The 23229-nt window shown below is 34.1% G+C and overlaps 1 protein-coding gene across 1 annotated transcript in view; it reads left to right on the top strand.

Moving 5' to 3' along the window:
* Window positions 1–23229, top strand: part of LOC148940685 (synaptotagmin-1-like) — a 62635-nt gene that overhangs the window by 16605 nt on the left and 22801 nt on the right. The window contains exons 4-5 of the mRNA XM_089105041.1: window positions 10323–10471; window positions 13583–13681. Of these exons, the coding sequence (XP_088961167.1) occupies window positions 10323–10471; window positions 13583–13681 (248 nt within the window). The remainder of the gene's footprint in view (window positions 1–10322; window positions 10472–13582; window positions 13682–23229) is intronic.

The following is a 23229-nucleotide window of genomic DNA, read 5'->3' as shown; positions in this document are numbered from 1 at the left end:
ACTTAAAGTTGTTATAAAAAGTTAATCCCTTTGCTGTGTCAGTTGTTATTGGGACTCTAGTCAATAGCCTTTCGGTTACTATTGGGCAAAGTCACTTCTTGCTTACAGATCGTCACAACGAGCTGTTAGATATCCTCGCTTACCTTCATGCACAAACAAAAACTGAAAAATATGACAACGGTCTGATGGTTATTATCGAAAGCGGGTCTAGACGTTTAGACCTCCCCCCCCCCCATAAAATTCCCTCCTGGATAATTCTCCCCCCCCCCATATTCCCTTGGATAATTCCAGATGTTCGTTAGAAAGGAAATTGAAAGTTCTACTCACCTGTTTAAGTCAGAGGCAACTCTATAGCGTTTCTTATAATAGAGCCATAAGAGCCATAAAGGTTTAACGTATCAATATTTATTTATTTTTTTCCCAGAGACACTCATATTGAAGGGTTGGTCCTATAAACTTCGATTTGCAATTGAATGACGATTGCAAATTAAAAGTTCTAGTGCTCTTTTTAAGAGTCAAAAGTAATTGGAGGGCGAAGAGGCACCAGCCACACTCAAACGATCAATTTTGTTTAAAATTAGCCAAAGGTCAAATAACCATGCCTCTGGGTTTGACAACCCCCTTCCAGTCCCCAGGGAAAAGGCTGTAGGCTATGCAAGTTGTCCATTGCTAAGATGTAAAGTTTTTTAGGAAGAATGGTCGAATAAACGTTGAGGGGCCTTATTCAATTGGAAATTGAAAGCTCCAGCACCTTTTCTTAAGATTTAGCCAGCTTTTAAACCAGTTGCTACCGAATGACTTGTTATCGACTACAGTGTCTGAAAGAAAATATTTTATTCTGGCTCAGCGGCCCATGTGTTTCAGCCTTCGTTTTTAGATAATTTTAACGTTTTTAAAGAACCTTCAATCATCAGCAAAATGCCTAAAAGTTTAACCTGGAATACAAAAAGTTCTATCAATATAAGCTCCATAAAATTGATACAAAAAAAAATAATATAAGAATGAAAATTATAATAACCAAAAACAAGTTTATCAAATTATATTATTTAAATATGAAAAATGAAAGAAAGGTTGAGGTGGTTAGGGCTCGTTGTGCGGATGAAGGATGACAGACTGCCGAAGATTGTTCTTTTCGGGCAACCATCTAGGGCTAAACGGAAAGCAGGTCGTCCCCGTCTGGGGTGGGAGGACGTCATAAAGAAAGATTTAAAGGAAATGGGAACTTCGTGGGCGGGTGTAAAAAGGGAGGCTTTGAATATATTGGGGTGGAGGAGGAGCGTGCGTAGCTGTGTTGGCCCCAGGCAGCTTGGGGCTGCGGTGAGTTGTTAGTAGTAGTAGCAGTAGTAAATATGTCTTTTGGACACGAATTTCCCAAGAGTTTGACAGACTGTTTCTACTCCAACTGAGTATCAACCTAAAGTGCACCTTAAAGAATAGGTCCCGACACACCTAATAAATACTTACTTCAGATATGTCTACGATAACCTATCAAATCTTCTACGATAAGCTAGAATATGGCAAACATAAGAAATAAGTATGCAATACGAATAAACAAGCATAATACTCTAGAAGGTTTTTTTTTTAACCCTGGTTATTACACAAGGGAAAAATGTGTCAATTTTATTGGGTCACTGGACTTGAACTTTAATCTTTCTCTCATATTTTGATGTAACCATTTTGCTAACGAAATAAATCTCGGTAATGCCATAAACTCCTAATTTCATGCAAAGCCATGCTAATTGTCACATTCGAAACTTTGTAATCCCTATTGAATGCTGTGTCTAAAGAAAATAAAAACCGTACTGATATATGGCTTAGTATATAGGTCGATTGTCGTCGCACCAGATTGTTGGCATCTTTGAAATAAAAAGAAAGACGAAGGTGGAATGTAAACAAATAGTAAAAAACGTAAACAAATAATAAATAATTGATCTTCTGGTAAATAATTTCCCGGGTATCCTTTGTATTGAAAAAAAAGAGTTAGACTCTTCTATTGGATCTCCCCCTCCATTCTATAGCTCAGTCGTTTTTTTTTTTAAAGATTATACCAAAATTTGTGAGAAAAATAGTTGTCCAGTATATGATCCACATTTTTTAATTGTTGATAAATTTATGCCAAATTTTAATCAAAAACATATGATTCCACCAGACCTATGTACACCCAGAAGTTTGGGGGTGTATTAACCCCAATTTTGCAGTCTTGAGGGTATTTGCAAACATCATTTCTATACTGATTCTAATGAACCCTATTCCATATTTGAATTTTATTTTGAGGGTGGTTATCTATTTGTGTTTGTCTACTTAAACAATAAGTCCTTACTCTTTTATTGCGCTGAATAACCATATCTTTTAATGAACGGAGGAAGATTCTTTTATTAATAAACATGGATAAATTCTATAATATGCCTTTATGTATACAGCATGTCATAAAAATCTTTGGCAAATTGGCCTCAGTGAATGGTTACCTAAGCATTAATTCTCATAGCAGCTCTATTATTTATTATTCATTTAAATTTCCTAGGGTTAGTGATCTATACTGGCTGGAAACTAGTTTTTGCAATAGTATTTTCAAGTTCTCATGTGATTTACCACAAGACATCAACGATAAATTAAGCGGTAGTTGTTCAAATATAAGTAGTATCTGACAAAAAATACTACCTTTTCAAGTCAAGTTTTCTGGAATTTCCTTTCCGAATTCGTTTCTTGATTTGTTTGGCTTACAACAAACGTAGATGACCTTGAGTCGCTAGCTTTAATAGATTCGCTGTTTATCAAACAGTTCGTGGTAACGAACTGTAAGTAAGGAGCGACCCGGCTCAATGGTAACCGAAACTCTAGAAAACGGGTTTTTGATACCAATAGATATATCAAAAGAATCAAATTTCAATGCTGATTTCAAATATATAACTTTCATCAAGTTTAGTGCTACCCATCAAAAGTTACGCGCCTGGGAAAATTTGGCTGATTTTCGAAAAAAGGGGGAAAGACCCCCTAAAAGCTATAGAACCTTAATGAAAATCACACCATCATATTCAGCGTATCAGAGAACCCTACTGTAGAAGTTTCAAGCTCCTATCTACAAAAATGTGGAATTTTCCATTTTTTGCCAGAAGAAAGATCACGGGTGCGTGTTTATTTGTTTGTTTTTTTGTTGTTGTTTTTTTCCCAGGGGTGATCGTATCGACCCAGTGGTCCTAGAATATCGTGGGAGGGCTCATTGGAACGGAAATTAAAAGTTCTATTTCCCTTTTTAAGTGACCAAAAAAATGGAGGGCAACTAGGCCCCCTCCCACGCTCATTTTTTTCCCAAAGTCACCGGATCAAAATTTTGAGATAGCCATTTTGTTCAGCATGGTCGAAAATATGATAAAAATGTCTTTTAGGATGACTTGATCCCCCAAAGTCCCCAGGGGGAGGGCTGAAAGTTATGAACTTTACTCAATGTTAACATATAGTATTGGTTATTGGTAAGTATACAGACTTTTTCAGAGGAGATTTTTTCTGGTAGGTGGGGGAAGAAGAGGGTCGGGGGCTATATGGAAGGATCTTTCCATGAAGGAAGTTTTCATGGGGGAATGAAAATTGCATTGAAGGGGGCGCCGGACTTGCCAGCATTATTTATTGGTTATTGGGAAGTATACAACCATATTCAGGAAGTATTTTTTCTGGAGGGGGGGGGGATAGAGGAGGGGGTTACTCTGGAGAATATGTCCGTGGTGGATGTTTCTTTGGGGTAATGGACATTTCTATGAAGGGGGCGCCGGATTTCCAAGCATTATTTAAGTAACGATCAGAATTTAAATAAAAAAAAAACAAGTTTTTTCAACTGAAATGTAAGAAGGAATATTAGAACTTAAAACGAACAGAAATTATAACGTATGTGAGGGGGTTATCCCCCAAATCAAAACAAAGCTCGTTAAGCTACAATTTTTTTTTGTGCTTTAAAAAGATCTATCTATTGTAATTAAAAGGCCTTTTTGATTCAGGGGTTTGTGAATCAAATTTTTTTTTAACTTTTAACGTAAAGAGCGTGGTATTGACTAAGGGGAGAACCCCTTCATATAAGTAATAACATACGTAATAAAAAAACAATAAAAAAACAAGCGATACGGCTCAATAGTAATCGAAACTTTTAAAAACGAAATTTTGATGTCAATAAATGTATCAAAAGAATGTGTTTATAATGCTGATCCTAAATATATAAATTTTATTAAGTTTAGTATTACTCATCAAAGGCTACGAGCCTGAGAAAATTTACTCGATTTTTTAAAGAGGGGGAAACATCCCCTACAAGTGAAAGAATTTTAATGAAAATCACACCGTCAGATTCAGCGTATCAGAAAACCCTATTACATAGATTTCAAGCTCATATCTGCAAAAATCTGCAACTTTGTAATTTTTGGCCAGAAGAAAAATATACGAATATAGAAGTTAGTTACGTAAGTTAATTTGTAGACATCCGTTTAGCAAAAGAAAAGTGAAATTTTTATGCAAATAAAAGCTGCATTAACCAAAAAACGATCAGAAATTAAATATAAAAAAACAATTTTTTTAAACTGAAAGTAAAGAGTGACATTAAAACTTAAAACGAACAGAAATTATTCCGTATATGAAAGGGGCTGTCCCCTCCTCAACGCCTCGCTCTTTACGCTAAAGTTTGACTCTGTCTCACAACTTTATTTTTTAAAACAATAAAAAACTTTAGCGTAAAGAGCGAGGCGTTGGAGGGGACAGCCCTTTTCATATACGGAATAATTTCTGTTCGTTTTAAGTTTTAATATCGCTCCTTACTTTCAGTTTAAAAAACTTGTTTTTTTTATTTAATTTGTAACAAAGACAGAAACACATAGGCCTACACAGAAAAAGGCTAGATTCTAAATATCCTGTAATAAGAGCCAAATTCGTGGGCTCTTATTACCTGTCTCCGCTTGTTTCATTTGTTAATGTAAGCCCTTCAGGCCCCCTGGTCCTCTAAAATATTGCCTTCATTTCCTTGGCGGGCCTTACATAATTTCAATCGAAGTCAAGTACAGTGGATTTTCTTTAGTTCCTTGTTGTTGTTGTTTTTCGGGGTGGGGAGAAGTATTTAGCCAACAATCTTTTTATTGTTGCTGTGAAATCCTTTATTTAAATAAATCACATAACATTATAATTAATCCACCCAAGAAACAGAGCTTGTCCATTGGGTGGGAGAGGCTTCATTAACTAAATAGATTAAGGAAAGAAAAAACTTGAAAAGAAAAAGAAATTTCCTTGCAAAAACAAACAACATGTACCAAAAAAATAAACTAATAAGCCCCTAAGAAACTCAGTATATCGAAAAATCATTAATACATATTTAACTTTTTGTTAAAATACCAAATTACTAGATTCTTTGTTTTACATAAACATTGCTACAAGCTTTAATTTTTATTATAAATAAAAAATATGTTGATCTGGTTGGGGTGGCCCAAGGAGCGTGAAGACTGTCCTCTTTGGATATCATGCAGTGATATGATATCTCTCTTATCTCCGGTCTCTCTTGCGCCCGGGGAAAATCTTGATTAGCACCCACACTCCCAAAAATTTTCAGGCCAAATTTTCATTTGTTAACGAACTTTACATTTATTAACCAAATTTTCCATTTCTTTAAACTTGACTCATCTTAGCCTCTGCAAAACTATCAATTATCTCTACCCAATTGATTGCTTCTGATTCTTCGCGTTCTAATAATAATAAAAATAATTTGTTAGAACCCTTTTTTCAAGAATGAAATGACTTAGAGGAGTGCAAAAAAAATACAAGAAAATAAAAAAAATGAAAACACCTAACAAGAAAAAATTAACGACAAGAATAACATCTCAGCTTCTTAGACAACACAATTAATCTATAGACATTAAATGGAAAATCGACGATGTTTTCTCGACGCTTACGGAATCTGTCCACAAGCTGTTCCATTTTTGGATAAATATCAAAAACGCCATATCAACTCGAATTGTACCGATTACAAGTCCAAAGCAGTAACAACAGAAGATATTTGTAAAAACGGAAGAATAGGTATTTAATTTTCTTCCGCTCAGATATTGTGAAAAACTCCACAAAGGGACCCAAAAGAAGACATATGGGGACTCAATCTCATTGAGATCAGAGCAGACTGCGTCAATTGAATTTTGGAAAACTTGGAGATCGACAGATAGTACAGGAATGTTATCTGCGTAACAGAGATGGCTGACATCAATATAATTATACCTTCCTGAACAGTGATGGAGGAAATGGAAAATCGACGATGTTTTCTTGACGCTTACGGAATCTGTCCACAAGCTTTTCCATTTCTGGATAAATATAAAAAACGAAGGGATGCTCTTAAAAAATTCAGAGATGGCTGATTTGATTGGAAATTGAAAGTTCTAGTTCAGTTTTTTAGAGTCAAAACAGACTGGAGGGCAACTAGAGCCCCCTTCCCAAAGCCCCATTTCCCCAAATGCATCCAATCAAAATTTTGCGATAGCCATTAAGTTAAAAATTGCTCAAAAGTCAGATAACAAAAACTCAGGTGTCGTCAAAATCCCCCAGGGCCCGGGGGTAGGCGTTGTAAGTTATGCCCTGGGGCATATATTATTCGTATGAAAGAGATACTCGAAAAAACTGCAGAGAGGGCTCATCTGATTGGATATTGAAAGTTCGAGCTCTCTTTTTAATAGTCAAAGAGAAACGAGGCAAGTTAGCTTCCCCCCGCCTTCTTTTTCAAAACCCACCTGATGAAAATTTTGAGATAGACATTTTGTTAAAAATAGTTCAATGTCGGATAAGAAGAAATTCGGTGTCAATAGAACCCCCCAGGGCACAGGGGAAGGCGTTCTAAGCTATGCCCTAAGGGCATGTATGGTTCTTATGAAAGGGATTGTCGTATGAACTTCATAGAGGGCCCATTTGATTGGAAATTGAAAGTTCTAGTTCACTTTTTAAGAGTCAAGTGAGTTAAACTAGCCTCCCATGCTCTTTTTTCCCCAAGCCCGTCCGCTAAAAATTTTGAGATAGCCAGTGTTTTGGAAATTGTTCAAAAATTAGATAACAAAAACGTCCCCCAGAGCCTGGGGGATAGGCGTTGTAAGTGTTGTCCTGGGGGCGTAAATGGTTCTTATGAAAACGATACGCGTATAAACTTCAGAGGGGGCTCATTTGATTGAAAATTGAAAGTTCTAGTTCAATTTTTAAAAGTCAAAAGATATCCGAGGGCGGCTAGCCCCCCCCCACATACACCCTTTTTTCCCCTAGCCCATCCGATAAAATTTTTATAATACCCATTTCATTAAAAATAGTTCAAAGGTCAGATAAGAAAATTCCTGCGTCAACGGAACCCGCCAGGGCCCGGAGGCAGGCGTTATGAGTATTGCTCTAGGGACATATATAGTTCTTATGGAAGGGATGCTCGTATACACTTCGGAGAGGGCTCATTTCATTGGAAATTGAAAGTTTTTGTTCACTTTTTAAGAGTCAAAAGAGATCGGAGGGCAACTTAGCCCCCCCCCCTCATCCACGCCCTAAATGCATCCGATAAAAATTTTGAGATAGAAATTTTGTAAAAAATATTTCAAAGTTCTGATAACAAAAGACTCCGGTGTCGACACAGCCCCCCAGGGCCCAGGGGTAGGCGTTGTAAGTTATGCCCTGGGGGAATATATTGTTGTTATGGAAGGGATGCTCGTATAAACTTCTAGAGAGCTCATTTGATTGGAAATTGAAAGTTGTAATTTACTTTTTTAGAGTCAGAAGTGATTGGAGGGCAGCTAGCCTCCCCCTATACACCATTTATTTTTTTCCCAGAAGCACTTCATATAGAAGGGGTCGTCTTATAAACTTCAAAAGGGGCTCATTCGATTGGAAATCAAGAGTTCCAGTGCCCTCTTTAAGAGTCGAAAGTGATCAGAGGGCAACTGCCCCCTCCCAATTTGAGGTAGCCATTTTGTTAAAAATAGTTCAAAGATCATAGAACAAAAACTCCTTTACGTATGGTCATTTCGTTAAAACTAGTTCAAAGGTCAGATAAGAAAAACTCCTGTTTCGACACAACCTCCCCCCCCCCCCGTTAGGGTCGGGGCAGGCGATGTAAGTATTGCTCTGGGGACATATATGGTTCATATGGAAGGCATGTTCGGATAAACTTCAGAGAGGGTTCATTTGAATGGAAATTAAAAGTTGTAGTTCATTTTCTCAGAGTGAAAAAAGATCGGAGGGCAACTAGCCCCTCCGGCCCTCCACGCCTTTGGGTGTATCGGATGGATAAACCCATCCGATAAAAATTTCAGGTGACCGTTTTGTTAAAAGTCAACCGTCAGATTGTAAAACTCCAGGGTCGACACAATCCCCCAGGGCCCAGGGACAGGCGTTGTAAGTTATACTCTAGGGATATATATGGTTCTTATAGAAGGGATACTCGTATAAACTTCAGAGAGGATTCATTTGATTGAAAATAGAAAGTTCTAGTTCACTTTTAAAGAGTCAAAACAGACCGAAGCTTAATCTAGTCCCCCCACACCCTTTTTCCCCAAACCCATCCGAAAAAAATTTTGAGATAGCAATTTTGTTAAAAATAGTTCAAACACCAAATAATAAAAAGTACAAGGTTGACACAAAACTATTTTTTTTCACTTTGATATTGTTACTTTGATATCAGTTTTGATATTTTGATGAATATTTGATTTTTTTTTAAGTTTGTTTTTGAAAAAAGGAATTTTTAAAAACTTGAAAGTTTTTGCAATCAAAAACGGACAAAAATTAATTTAAAAAAAAACTTTCCGAAAATAAGTTTTTCAAATAAAATTAATGGTAGTTCTAAAATTAACATATGCATATAAAAATAAATGGTAAAATTCAAATTAAAAACCACCAGAAATTAATATTAAAGAATAAATGAAACCCAAAACGAACAGAAATTAAACAAACAATCATTGCAAAAACATACAACAAGTAATAATATAAATGAATAAATAGATATTAAAGCGATTAATGCTTAGATGGAATATGAAAATCAAGCTTAAAACGAAAAAAAATATTTTCCTACTGAAGTATAAATGAAACTTAAAACGAACAGAAATTAAATAAACAATCAATGCAAACAAACATACAATAGATATTAATGTAAATTAATAAATAAATCTTAAAACATTAAAATATTGAAAGTTCGAGCTCTCTTTTTAATAGTCAAAAGAGATCCGAGGGCAGCTAGCCCCCCCCCCCCCCCACGCCTTCTTTTTCAAAATCCATCTGATGAAAATTTTTGAGATAGACATTTTGTTAAAAATAGTTCAAAGGTCGGATAAGAAAAAATCCGGTGTCAATAGAACCCCCCCCCCAGGGCACAGGGGAAGACGTTCTAAGTTATGCCCTAAGGGCATGTATGGTTCTTATGAAAGGGATTCTCGTATAAACTTTATAGAGGGCCCATTTGATTGGAAATTGAAAGTTCTAGTTCACTTTTTAAGAGTCAAGTGAGTTAAACTAGCCTCCCATACTCTTTTTCCCCAAGCCCGTCCGCTACAAATTTTGAGATAGCCAGTGTTTTGGAAATTGTTCAAAAATTAGATAACAAAAACGTCCCCCAGAGCCTGGGGGATAGGCGTTGTAAGTGTTGTCCTGGGGGCCACAGTGATAGAAGGAGGTCATACTTAAACTTTTGTTTGTGGGGATTTTTGTTCGTTTCAAGCTTGATTTGCATATTCAACTTTAAGTTTCACTCGTTTTAAGATTTATTTATTAATTTAAATTAATATCTATTGTATGTTTGTTTGCATTGATTGTTTTTTTTAATTTCTGTTCGTTTTAAGTTTCATTTATGCTTCAATAGGAAATTTTTTTTTTCATTTTAAGATTGATTTTCATATTCAATCTAAGCATTACTCGCTTTAATATCTATTTATTCATTTATATTATTACTTGTTACATGTTTTTGATATGATTGTTTATTTAATTTCTGTTCGGTTTGGGATTCATTTATTCTTTAATAGTAATATCTGGTCGTTTTGAGTTTGAATTTGAACATGTATTTGTATTTGCTGAGCTTAATTTTATAATTGCCTTTAATTTTCTTTGAAAACTTATTTTTCTGAAAGTTTTTTTTTAATTAATGTACCGTAAAAGTACAGCTACGCACTTTGTTTTTTAATGCTGTGTTTCAGATTTTTTTTTTTACTAGGCACTTTAGGGTCCGTCTTCACCCCCAAAGACAATTTTTTTTCGGAGGGTTTCCTTCGTCCTCATATAGGAAAAGACTGACACATACCAATTTCGTCTACAAACTTTGTTTTAAATAACCTTTTTAAATAACGGTCGTTTGTCATTTTCAGCCGTTATATTAGTTCTACTACTTATCACCTTCTGGTGTATCCGACGATGTTGTCGTAAAAGGAGAACAGGGAAAGATGCGAAGAAAGGAATAAAAGGAGGTGTAGACATGAAATCAGTTCAGCTGCTTGGAAACGCATACAAGGAAAAAGTAAGATTATACACTTTTACTGCTTTGGATACGACCTAGCATGTTAACTTACTTAGCATTTACTTAGTAGCTACTTACCACATGGACTACTTGACAAACGCTTACTTTAACATGACTTCCTCTAATCGTCTTATAACCATTAATAAAGTGATCAATAAAGGAGAGAAAAGGCGCAATCTCTTATAATCATCTCATACATGAATTAATCTTTTGCAAAGATAAAAATTTCACCTGGTACAGAGGGCAGGGTGTGTCTTAGCTCCAAATGTGCGCGTATTTTCGTTTAAGCTGTATCATTTTGGCCTAACACCGCTAAGAGTAATGTAGCTTCGTTTACAACATGTAAGATTTGTCTCCTCCGTTCAAAAGGATTCCACACTAGATATGCATTATCAACAATAAAACCAGGAAACGAGAAGAAATTTGGAAAGTACCCTTAATTGAGCGTTGCTCTTAAACGCATCCGTAAATGAGCCGTTTGGAAGCCAATCCGACTAACTGCTTTTTCTCGAGTCCTTGGGACTTTAATAACAAACAGTGTTGCAAGAATCAAACAAAACATGTGATAAAATGTTAAGTAGATTAGACTATAAAATGGGTTTATTAGCTAAGCTAGATCAAAGCTAGTACAAACACGTCATACAAAAATAAAAACGGGCATAAAAAGGATTAATTCATATGTTCTTCGTTATTATAAGTCATCATAAACAACGCGTCAAAAAAAAATTCAAAATCAACTGCATAAAATAATTAAAACATGCTATAGATTGTTATCAATTGCAATTAAAGTTCAAACAATTACAAAAACTACAAAAGAATTTTGTGGTACATCATTGACGAAAATATTTTAAACTTTTTTCCGAGTCTTGTAGCTGTCTGTGTCTTAAGACTGGCATCGAGAAGGGCTGTGCGACTCTCTTAAAATGAGGGAAAAGATATTCATGAAAGCCATCGTCGATGTATTCATAGTCTGAAAATTACGTCTCTTTCGGATGCTTTTAGCTTAAGTACTGTCAAACATTGATCAAAAGCCAAATAAGTTGCTCCAAATGCGATTTTAGCAGCTTTTTGTTGGATGATTTCATGTTTGGTGCACTAATCTTTGCTTAGTCCAGTGTGCCACATAGGAGAAGCACACTCAACAGAAGGCCTTACTTAAGGACAGTAAATTAGTTTAAAACTCCGGCCGGAACATATCCAGGATTTTTTTTTTGGGGGGGGGGGGGAGAGTTAGAAAAGAGCTTTTTGGAGGTTTACTAAAAAAAACAATCTTTAAAATCAAGCAGCAAAAATTGGTTTATATTCATTTTTATTATGTTTTTACGAGTCAGACAAGCATTTTCCAGTGGTCCCAACCCCCGACCCCCTCCCCCACTGAATACGGCCTTGAGTTTTGCATTACTAAATTGATATTCCAATTTTTTTAAATTGGGGAACGAATTTCAAGTGACTACTACATGATTCTCAATCAGTTAGGAAGTATGCATTTATCAAATCCACATCCTACTACAAACCTAGCAATTTATTTGTACCAAGTTTAGCCAGAAAGAGTTATCTTAGATAGATGAGGGGGTGAGGTAGTAAAAATAAGGGTACATAATTGTGTTTATATGTGCCTAATGTAAGCTTGGTCTCTTCAATATCCGTCTTTAAATTTCAATTATCGAATTCATAATAGTGCCAGCAGTAATTGTATAATGCAATAGAATAGAGCCAAAAAATCAAGTTAAATATTAGGTACCCAAAAGGTTAACGATATTTTAAGATGAAGAATGTTCATTAAATGGCTTAAGGATGATGTACTATTTCAATGTTTAAGGTATACGTTCCTTAAGAAACAAGCGATTTTAAGACGTTCCTGCAGCTGTAACTTACAAAAAATAGACATACTGCTTAGGATTCATTGATTATGTTCGTAAGCCTCAGATCTACACATTCATTTAGCCATAATTATGATAATACATAGACTTCTTCGTGGGGAAGATTTTAAACTTACTTAAAAACTATGGAAATTATCTTTTTTGTAACTGATTTTTTTACCGATTTTCAAATTATTTTCTATTTTTAAAACTCAAGTAAACCAAATTTAAAAAATATAACTCGGCAGAAGAAGAGTTAATGTCAGCTATGGAATTATATCAAAATTGTCTCTTTTTTGTTGATATACGCAGGGGACATAAATCTTAAATGCCAAGTTTATAAAACTAATCATTTTCCTGAAGGATTTTTCACAATGTACCCAAACCCATAACTCTTGGTTAGAACTCGAATCTGCTTAATCAAGTTCAGGCTATACAGTTTTATTTTGAGCTCTGGCGCGATTTTTTACTGGTTTTGGTCGCTAATAGAGATACTTGGGTGTATTTCTATGAGACTTCAGGTCATCTAAATCACCCTGAAATTGTGGTGCATGCTCATACTACTTATACAGACAATATATATGTATATATATATATATATATATATATATATATATATATATATATATATATATATATATATATATATATATATATATATATATATATATATATATATATATATATATATATATATATATATATATATATATATATTGTAACAAATAAGCATATATATTACCATGAAAGACCGAAATCTGGCGAATGTTGACATTTACCGATGAAAGTCCATTTACCGACATTTACCGATATTTAAAAAAATTTCGGATATACACCAAGCGACTATGTGTTTGTTGACCAGTCAGGTTCGTCAGTCTCATGCAAGATTTGGTGGTGACAGATTAGGTTAGGTTGGATTATAAATCTCAGAAATGGGTTAGAAATTAGGTCAGAATCTCAGAAATATAAATCTAAGAAATGCTCAACATTCACCATTAGTGCATGGTGAATGTCAACAAACACATAGTCGCTTGGTGCGTGTCCGAAATATTTGTTAAATATCCTTATTTCGGACTTTCACCGGAAAATGTCGACATTCATCAGGTTTCGGCCTCTCACCGTAATGTATATACTACATATGTGCATTATGCACACATTCTAGTAAATAATAGTGTATATGAAGCTATATGTCACTTATAATTTTGGGGATTACTAGATTACAATGCTGTAAATATATTGCCTCTGCTCCTAGGTACAACCTGATATGGAAGAGTTGACTGAAAACGCAGAAGAAATAGCTAAAGAGGGGGAACCCAAGGAAGAAATTAAACTTGGAAAACTCCAATATAAGGTAAGCTGTTCTAAACAGTTTTTCTTTTTTGTTCGAGTTTAAAAACATAGAAATAAAATTCAGACTATTGCATTTCTTTCAAAAAAAAAACTTCAAATAATTGTAAAAGATCGTTTTTACTCACCTTGTTCGCACGAATAGTAGAGAAGAGTGGGCTTGTCTCGACATGGACCCAGATTCAATTTTGAGAGAACTTGGCAGCACTTGAAAGAGGGGAAGTCAGGATTTTTTTTTTTTTAACGTAATTATATTTGGACTAATGAGTATTATGTTTTATATGTTTGGAATGTTTAGTCCATACTAAAAAGTAATATGCAAAAAATATTTTTTTTAAAATGGAATAGCCACAAAATAAAACCTAAGACATGTACGCGAAAAAGCAAGAATTGTGCGGTGGCTTTTAGCCAAGAAATGAATTTGTCTTTCATGTTTCTTCAAAATCTGGAATTATGGATGCCATAGCCTGGCTGATCTTGTATGAAATTAAATAAAAAAAAAACAAGTTTTTTTTTTAACTGAAAGTAAGGAACAACGTCAAAACTTAAAACGAACAGAAATTATTCCGTATATGAAAGGGGCTATCCCCTCCTCAACGCCTCGCTCTTTACGCTAAAGTTTTTTATTGTTTAAAAAAAATAGAGTTGTGAGAAATTCAAACTTTAGCGTAAAGACCGAGGCGTTGAGGAGGGGATAGCCCTTTCATATACGGATATAATTTCTGTTCGTTATAAGTTTTAACATCGTTCCTTACTTTCAGTTAAAATAATTTGTTGTTGTTTTTTTTATTTAATTTTTGAAAGTTTTTGAATTAATGCAGGTTTTGATTTTGGCTCACCGTACATGAATAATTAAAACAAAATGTGCATATTAATTTAACTTTTATCTTGTTAAATGGCTTTCTCGAAACTTGTTTAATTTTATTTGCGAACGTTTTTATTAGTAATAAATATACCTAACTTACGAATTAACTTACGTAACGAACTTCTATATTCATAGATTTTAATACGTATATTAAGGGGTTCGCCCCCTAGTCAATACCTTACTCTTTACGTTAAAGTTCGAATTTTGTTCCAATTCTTTAAAAATGACCTCCTAATCACCGTTAATTAGAATAAATAGCTCTTATGAAAGTACTAAAAAACCTTTGGCTTAAAGACCGAGGTATTGACTAGGGGGTGAACCCAATCATATACGTAATATTTTCTGTTTGTTTTAAGTTTTGATGTTGCTCCTTACTTTCAGTTGAAAAATTTGTTGTTTTTTTTTATTTAATTTCTGATCTTTTTCTTTAATATGATGGGAAATCCGGCGCCCCCTTCAGAGCAATTTCCCTTTCCCCATGAAAACTTCCTTCATGTATATATCCTGCCTTATAACCCCCGACCCCCCCACCTACCAGAAAAAATCCCTCCTGACAATGTCTGTATACTTCCCAATTACCACTGCTATATGCTAACATTGGGTAAAGTTCATAACTTTCAGTCCTCCCCCTGGGAATTTCGGGGGATTAAGTCATTCTAAAAGACATAGTTATCATGTTTTCGACCATGCTGAACAAAATGGCTATCTCAAAATTTTGATCGGGTGACTTTGGGAAAAATATGAGCGTGGGAGGGGGCCTAGTTGCCCTCCATTTTTTTGGTCACTTAAAAAGAGAACTAGAACTTATAATTTGCGTTCCAATGAGCCCTCCCACGATATTCTAGGACCACTGGGTTGATACGATCATCCCTGGGGAAAAAAAACAAATAAACACACATCCGTGATCTTTCTTCTGGCAAAAAATGCAAAATTCCACATTTTTGTAGATAGGAGCTTGAAACCTCTACAGTAGGGTTCTCTTATACGCTAAATATGATGGTGTGATTTTCATTAAGGTTCTACAATTGTTAGGGGGTCTTTCCTCCTTTTTTCGAAAATCAGCCAAATTTTCTCAGGCGCGTAACTTTATATATTTGAAATCAGCATTAAAATCTGCTTCTTTTGATGTATCTATTGGTATCAAAATTCTGTTTTTGTGAGTTTCGGTTACCATTGAGCCGGGTCGCTCCTTACCTACAGTTCATTACCAAGAACTGTTTGATTAGCTCAACAAATTTATTTTGGAAGAAAGAGGTTAAAAAAAAAAAAATAAAGAACGGTGATCAACCTAAATCAATTAGAAAAAAGGTATATAACAAGTCAAACTTTAAATGAAGAAAGTTTTCTATAAATAGATAGATGGAACCTAACAGGAACTGCTATTTAAATCTCCTTTGAATCAATGTTAAAGGAAACAAGATTTCTTGGAATAAATGCATCTGCAACGTTCACCCTACTTTTTCTTTATAACATCATTTTTCAAAACTATTATTAGAACTGTTTATCTATAGTTTCATTGATGGCATCAAGTGCAATTGATGCCAAACAAACAATTGATGCCAGATAAAGCTTTGAAAACAATTTTAGGCAATTTGTGACATAATCTGTTTAGTTTTCAGTAAAGCAAATTGAATTGAACTGAAAACACTAAATCTTTAAATAGTTGTCTTTTTTTGTCATAACCATGAACAAATTTCAACAACAAAAATCTAAAACCTTGTTACATTTAATAAAATTACGCGAAATGTTTCAGAATTAATTCATCTCGTTTATTTATCAGCTTTTGGTATTTTAGAAAAGCAATTTTTTTCACATTATTTTTCCTGGCAATTCTATTGGATTCAAAAGTAAGGAAAAAAATACTGGTTAAATAAAACTTACAAAATGTCAATTGGCATTTTTTTAAGCCTCTTGTTCAATTTTTGGTAAAGTGCGAATAAAATGCCTTCTCTTGTCTGCGGTAATTTTGGTTTGTTCTAATTTTTTAAATAATCAGTTTAATTTGTGCTCATTTTGGTTTCCTTTTGCTTGTTAACAATAATTTATGTTCATTTTAAGTTTAACTTATTGTGTTATTTTATTTCTACTCGAAATAGGTTTCAATACTGCTCTTTTCTTATAGTTTATCTAAAACTTTTTCTAAAAGTATTTAATTAACATAGCTCTTAAACAAGTTAATCGCAGAAATGTAGATTTTTTTTTTTTTTTTTTGCTTTCGAATTATAAAATCTGAATGCAATTGAAAATTAATGTAAAATTTTATACTAGTGTCTCTCTCTCGTAAAATCTTGGTGGAGATAGGGTCTTTGCAGGGACCATGTGTTCATTTTGGGATGACAATCAAATATATATAAAATCCTTACATTGTACATGTTGAATAAGATACTGCTTGCTTACGTCTCTGAAAAAGGTGGTGATTTAGAGGACTCAAAGGACCTTCTTTGATGCTTGCAATCATTCAAGTTATAAAAGTTCCACAATTCAGTTTAAAGAAGGTACAACATGTGTACCTTTCTGCTGAAACGTTTGCAGTAGGGGGGGGGGGAAGTTTTTGGACATATTTAAGGGCTCAGAGTACACTTTGTTTTAAAGGCTCTTTTAAGTATCAATACATTACTTATAATTAATTTTTCTACACCTTGTTTCCGCGGGCCAGTTTTTGCACTTCAATCACAAAGATTGAAAGGGCACGAACTTGCCTTCCCTTTTGCTAACAGGTCTATAGTCGAGATTGATTGAGGGGGAGTTTGAGGGCCCACAAGTCCTTTTTCTGTTTCAATTCATGAATATTTAAACTCCTTGCATAACTCTGGTTTTAAAAGATGCAATACGTCCACCTTTTCTACTAAAATGTATTTGGGAAAAATTGGCCACAAGGAGGGAGGGGGCTATGGAGGTGCCCATACGCAAAAACGGGGCCCGGAAGAAGGGAGCTGACTGCTCTTTAGTCTCCTTTGACTTTCAAAAGGGCACTGGAGCTTTTTTTTCAATTGAACAAGCCCTTCATGATGTTTCCACGACAATGCATTCCATATGACAAGACAGGGGGGAAAACAACACATTTTAACAAATTACGCTTTATTAAGTCTACGCTAGCACGTGGACTGTGATGCATCATTTCAAATATATACTTGAGCTATTTTTTTTAAGGAGGGGTGAGGACCAAGCCTAGTTTAAGCAAAATTTATGCTTCTAAGGAAAATCAATATATCGATTTATTCTTGAGTAGCATCCTCTCTGAGACAGAAAAGAATTCCGAGGAATTTTAGAAGACTTAATCAATAATAATAATGCCTTCACATGGCCTGGATAATGATAGGAAAGGCTCGATTACTCTAGATATTAGGGAGAAAAATACATAAGAGAAAACTAGGAGCTCCACATTTACTAAAGGCAATGATAGAGGCTATCGGCAGTTAGGGTGTTCTGAACCTTAATAACTTTATTTACTTAAGAAAACGACGTTGCCAGGTTATGTCTTCTTGGACTTGCTGGGGGGCCTCGGTCGATATTTTAAAAGTAGCAGTGGGAATGATATCAGGTGTTTTACCTTAATTCATCTCAACTAAGATGTTTATGTAAAAAAAAAAGCTAGATAAATGGCAGAAGATTATGCTACCTTATGAGCGAAAAGCATTTACTACTATAATTTCTGTCCGGGATGATTTGATTAGGTTCAGTTCCAACTATTTTGTAGGTATAAAATTCAAGGGGAAAGGTTAAGATTGATCAATGTGTTCCTCCATAGGATGGTAGGTTGATCAGAAATACAAGATAAACTGGTAGCATTATAACACTTTTGGTTCTACTACCCTGAGTAAGATAATGTGACAGTAATATTCTTGTTTCAATTGAAAGGCATATATTTTGCCATCCAATGCTAACATTCCAACTTAGCCTAAAACTGTCCTGCTTCAAATAAAGAAAAAAGAAAAAAATTCTATTTATCAAATTGAATATATGCTGATGCAAAAGTCAAACGCTAGTATTTTTACAACATTGAATGGGGAACGCTTTGGGAAAGCCAAATAACCCCATAGAAAGGTTACAACACATCCTTCATCGATAAGTTCATTCCTTTCAAAAGACTTCTGTTCAGTATTATCCGGTGGTAGTTTAAAGATCAATCTTTGAATCATCATAATGAACTATGAAGCTTGCTTCCATAAAAATTGTCCAAGGTTGTACCTTATCCGCTTTTGCAAATCGTTGGTAAATTTATCGATATTAATCATCCTATTTAGATGGACTTTTAAGTTTGAAAGCGTCTGTAATAGCGTAGTTGTGTTGGCCTCAGGCGGCTTGGTGATGTAATGAATTGATAATAGTAATGTTCAGTAATAGCCACGAAAGTGTCTTCATGATAATGGATTGAAGCTCCATCAGCTCTCCGTGGTGATTCAAATTTGACAGACTTTCTTTGCCATTTGAATCCAAATTTGGTATCCAATTTTGGGAGGAATAATCTATAACCATAACGGGCCCTGTCTTCCTTCTATTCTGAGGAAACCGCTAAGGGATATAAAACATCCCAGAACTCTCTTTGAATTTACTGGAACAATCTTTGTGACCCTTGATCCTTCTGGACCTTCCTGAACGCACAACAATCACAAAGCTAAAATCCCACGACCCTGAAACCAAAAACAATGATGAGTTGAGTTAGAACACGCCTGTGTGTTGAAAAAGAGAAGAGTAATTAAAACCAAAGAGCCATAGGGGGTAATATTTTTAAAAAATGTAACTGATTCCGACGGTTCGTTTCTTTTTTTTAATATCTAGGCTACGTAAAGGAAACTTCACATGTCAAAAGTGGATATGTGCGAGTTTTTCTTTCAATATCAATTTTTCTTTCTTTTTACATTTTACTCATGATTTAACTATGTGTGAGAAAACATAAGTGTTCTACGCCTTACAGAAGCTCTTCTTAATTTTATAGCCTTGTTGGGGGCATTCATGCCTATTCAGGGGCTCGCGTGGGGATAACTCTGAAACTTTGAATGGTACGCATGTAAAATGTTTGATTCTGGAATTTTAAAGATAATAGAGTAGGTTCGTCAAGAAACTTTCTTATAAACTCATCCTCTCAGCATTATTGCGACTTAAGTTTCAAAATGAAAGCATTAGAGCTTATATGGAAGAAGCCAAACCCCAAAAACTTCTTGCACTTTTTGAACGCTATAAATTTTTTCCTCGGTTGTCCCCACTCCCAAATAATTTGAAGCAAAAAGTACTATATAGCCCATGCCCTTTGACTCTCCGGACGTAGACCCCTTTTGCCCTCCCCCAAATAAGAATGCTGGAGCTCCGCCTCTGTGTAATGTTGGAGCTATGCCTCTGTATATATACATACATATATATATATATATATATATATATATATATATATATATATATATATATATATATATATATATATATATATATATATATATATATATATATATATATATATATATATATATATATATATGGAAGAAAATTATTTACAGTACTCATTTTCTTTGCCATATCTATCGAGGTTATATTCTTAGACAATAAGAAAGTGGTTATTTTTGTTGTTCCCAAAAAGAGAGTGAACACTCTTTCTTTGAAATTTCACTGTATAGATTTGATTGTAGTCCAGTAGCCTACGTGTGCCATATAATAGCTGATAATTCGTAGCTAATAAATATAATAATAATAGATATAAGAAATATTCTAAAGCATGCATTTTTCAATATGAGCATGAATTTTAGGATAAAAATATGGTATTTACCTATTATAGCGACCCCACTCAAGAAGTGAAGTTAGTTTAATCCTATTGAAATATACCAAAATATGATGAAAATATAATACTTTGGAGACAAATTTGGGCTATATATTAGCACATTAGGAGACATTTATTCTGCATATTTTGAAGTGTGAATTGTTTTCTAACTTCACACTGTCCAAATACTTTACCCTACCCCACTCCCCCTAATGTGCGAATATATAGCCCAAATTATATATTTTCCATCTATTCTGTCACTTGTCTTTGTCTTGTCTCACGCAGAGCTGAAAGAAACCGGCTCTACAGCGCGTCAATGGATAAAGAACATGAGAGGGGTTGCTATAACAGATAAGTACCAAAAACAGTTAATGTTTCATTGGTTTTAAAATGTTTTTTTTTCTGTTTCGTTATCAAACAGTCCATGGTAACGAACTGAAAGTAAAAAGTGGCTCGTTTTAATAGTTACTGAAACTCTAAAAAGATAACTTTTATAACAATAAGCACATCATAAAAGTTTTTTGTGGGGTAGTCCTTACCCCTCCCCTTCTAGTGCCGATGAAAAGTAAATTCTGCAGTGTTTCACCTGGCCATGAAACTGCGTCAAAAGTATATTAAACTGAGAAATGGAGAATGTCCTTTGGATAATTTATGGATATTGCCCACATTCGAGTGATTATTTTAGTAGCACAAATGAATATTTGGCACCCACAACTTGCTATACAATTTATTTCATTCTATTAGTAAACAGTTTACTTATTAACTTCGAAAGTCTTACTAATTGGAATTTTTATATATTCTTCTTATCCAAATCCTTGAAAAAAGCTTTTTGGCCATGAAAGGCTTAAATACTTAGATATAACTGTCCTGTAAGACTACGAAAATGCCAGAAACTGACTTTCGTTTGGGTATGAGTGTGTGAGTTGGAAACCGCGAGCAAAGCATTGCAAGCAGGATATTTTTAAACGTTTTCTGTAATTTCGTCTGTTCAGGATGAACATCTAATTCGAAAATTAATTACCTGTTTACAGCCAATCATGTCACAATTGGTTGCTTTGAAGAAGGAGTAGGTGTGGTCTCATGATCAGGCGTGTAAAGTGGGAATTATTTCTTGAGTAGTTGAAAGTATTGAGAGATCCCAGAATAGTTATAAAACACATGAAAATTAGTAAATATGAGTGAGTTGAGTAGTACCTTATACTTTGCTTGAAGCTATAGGGATCACCATGCTATTTGCTTGCAGCACGTTCCTTAGTACCTCGCCATGCTATTTGCTTGATGCTCTACACCTTTTCAAAGAGAGTGAGTACAAACTGTCAAAGAGTTTGAAAACCTCTAGCTTGAAGGCATCTCATCGGGTTTGATGAAGAATGCATCGTGTCTAGAATTGATTGGCATATGGCTTTATATTATTTTGCGTAAAAGTTAACTTTATTTGCGAATAAAAGGTATAGTATTTGCGAATTGAACTGTATGACCGGTCTGAATTGAATAATAGGGAAAAACAAAGCAAGATAAAATTGGCGAATTAGACTGTATGAGGGTGGTAAAAAAAGGGTTAAACTAATCACCAGTTAAGTCAAGCCCGAAGGGCTTGTTAACTCATAGCTTATTTATTATAAATTTGAAAGAGTATCAATCTATGAAAATGGTTAACGATGATAGAATGACCTTTGAGTTGACCTGGCTTTACTTCTTCGATGTGTTCTGTATAATACACAAGTGGCGTTTTAACACTTTTGTCAATTTAAAATATGTTATAAGGTTATACCTTACTAAAAAGTTGATACTAAGAGAGATGTAAATGGCAAGAAAAGAATTTTAATAAGGAAATTCAGAACAATCAATAGAAATCCTTACAAATCAAGTAGTAAGGTGTATATAAGTATGAATCGTCAAGGATCATAAGCACCAATGGCCATAACCACCAGAGACCTCAACCCCCAAAGGAACCTATCCCCAAACTCCAAGGGGGCCCCCTCCCCTCCAACTTCCCCCCCCCCCCTACCCATTTTTTTGTTTGAATTTTTTTGAAGTTTTTTTTTAACTTTTTTTTATTTTTTTTAACATGATTTATTTTTTTCAACTTTTTTTTACATCTCCTAGAATGACCTGTAGCATACTTAAAACATAAAAAAAAATCACATTTAATATTTTACAAATTCAAAATGAGAATGATATAAAAATGTTAGTCGTGACCTTTACTATTAGAAAAATAATGTTTGTAGTGAGCATTTTTTTACATTTTTTTCCAACTTTTTTTACATCACGAAATCATATCAGAAAAATAGAATGTCACTTTTGATTTAAATTTTAAAACATATTCTTGTGCATACCCATACTCCTATTCATGAGGACTTATGGTTCTCATTCAATATTTTTCCATGAAAAACAAACTATTTTTTTTAACTAAATTTTTTTTTGGACTTAGAAATTATTCAACTTTTTTCTAACATGGTATTTTTTTCAACTTTTTTTTACATCTCTAAATCAAATCACAAAAATAGAATGACACTTTTGATTTAAATTTTAAAACATATTCTTGTGCATACCCATAAACCTATTAATGAGGAATGATGGTTCTCATTCAATATTTTTTTCATGAAAAACAGACTATTGTTTTTGAACTAAATTTTTTTTGGACTTCGAAATTATTCAACTTTTTTTTTTAACATGGTATTTTTTCAACTTTTTTTTTTACATCTCTAAATCATATCATAAAAATAGAATGACATTTTTTATTTCAATTTCAAAACATATTCTTGTGCATACCCATACTCCTATTTATGAGGACTGATGGTTCTCATTCAATATTTTTTCATGAAAAACAAACTATTTTTTTTTAAGTTAATTTTTTTTTTACTTCGAAATTATTCAACTTTTTTTTTAACATGGTATTTTTTCAACTTTTTTTTTACATCTCTAAATCATACCAGAAAAA

Source organism: Artemia sp. Qi Xiang Cuo, chromosome 19, assembly GCF_049724085.1.
Source record: "Artemia sp. Qi Xiang Cuo chromosome 19, ASM4972408v1, whole genome shotgun sequence".
NCBI classification, from domain to species: Eukaryota; Metazoa; Arthropoda; class Branchiopoda; order Anostraca; family Artemiidae; genus Artemia; species Artemia sp. Qi Xiang Cuo.
This window is presented reverse-complemented; position numbering and strand designations above follow the sequence as displayed.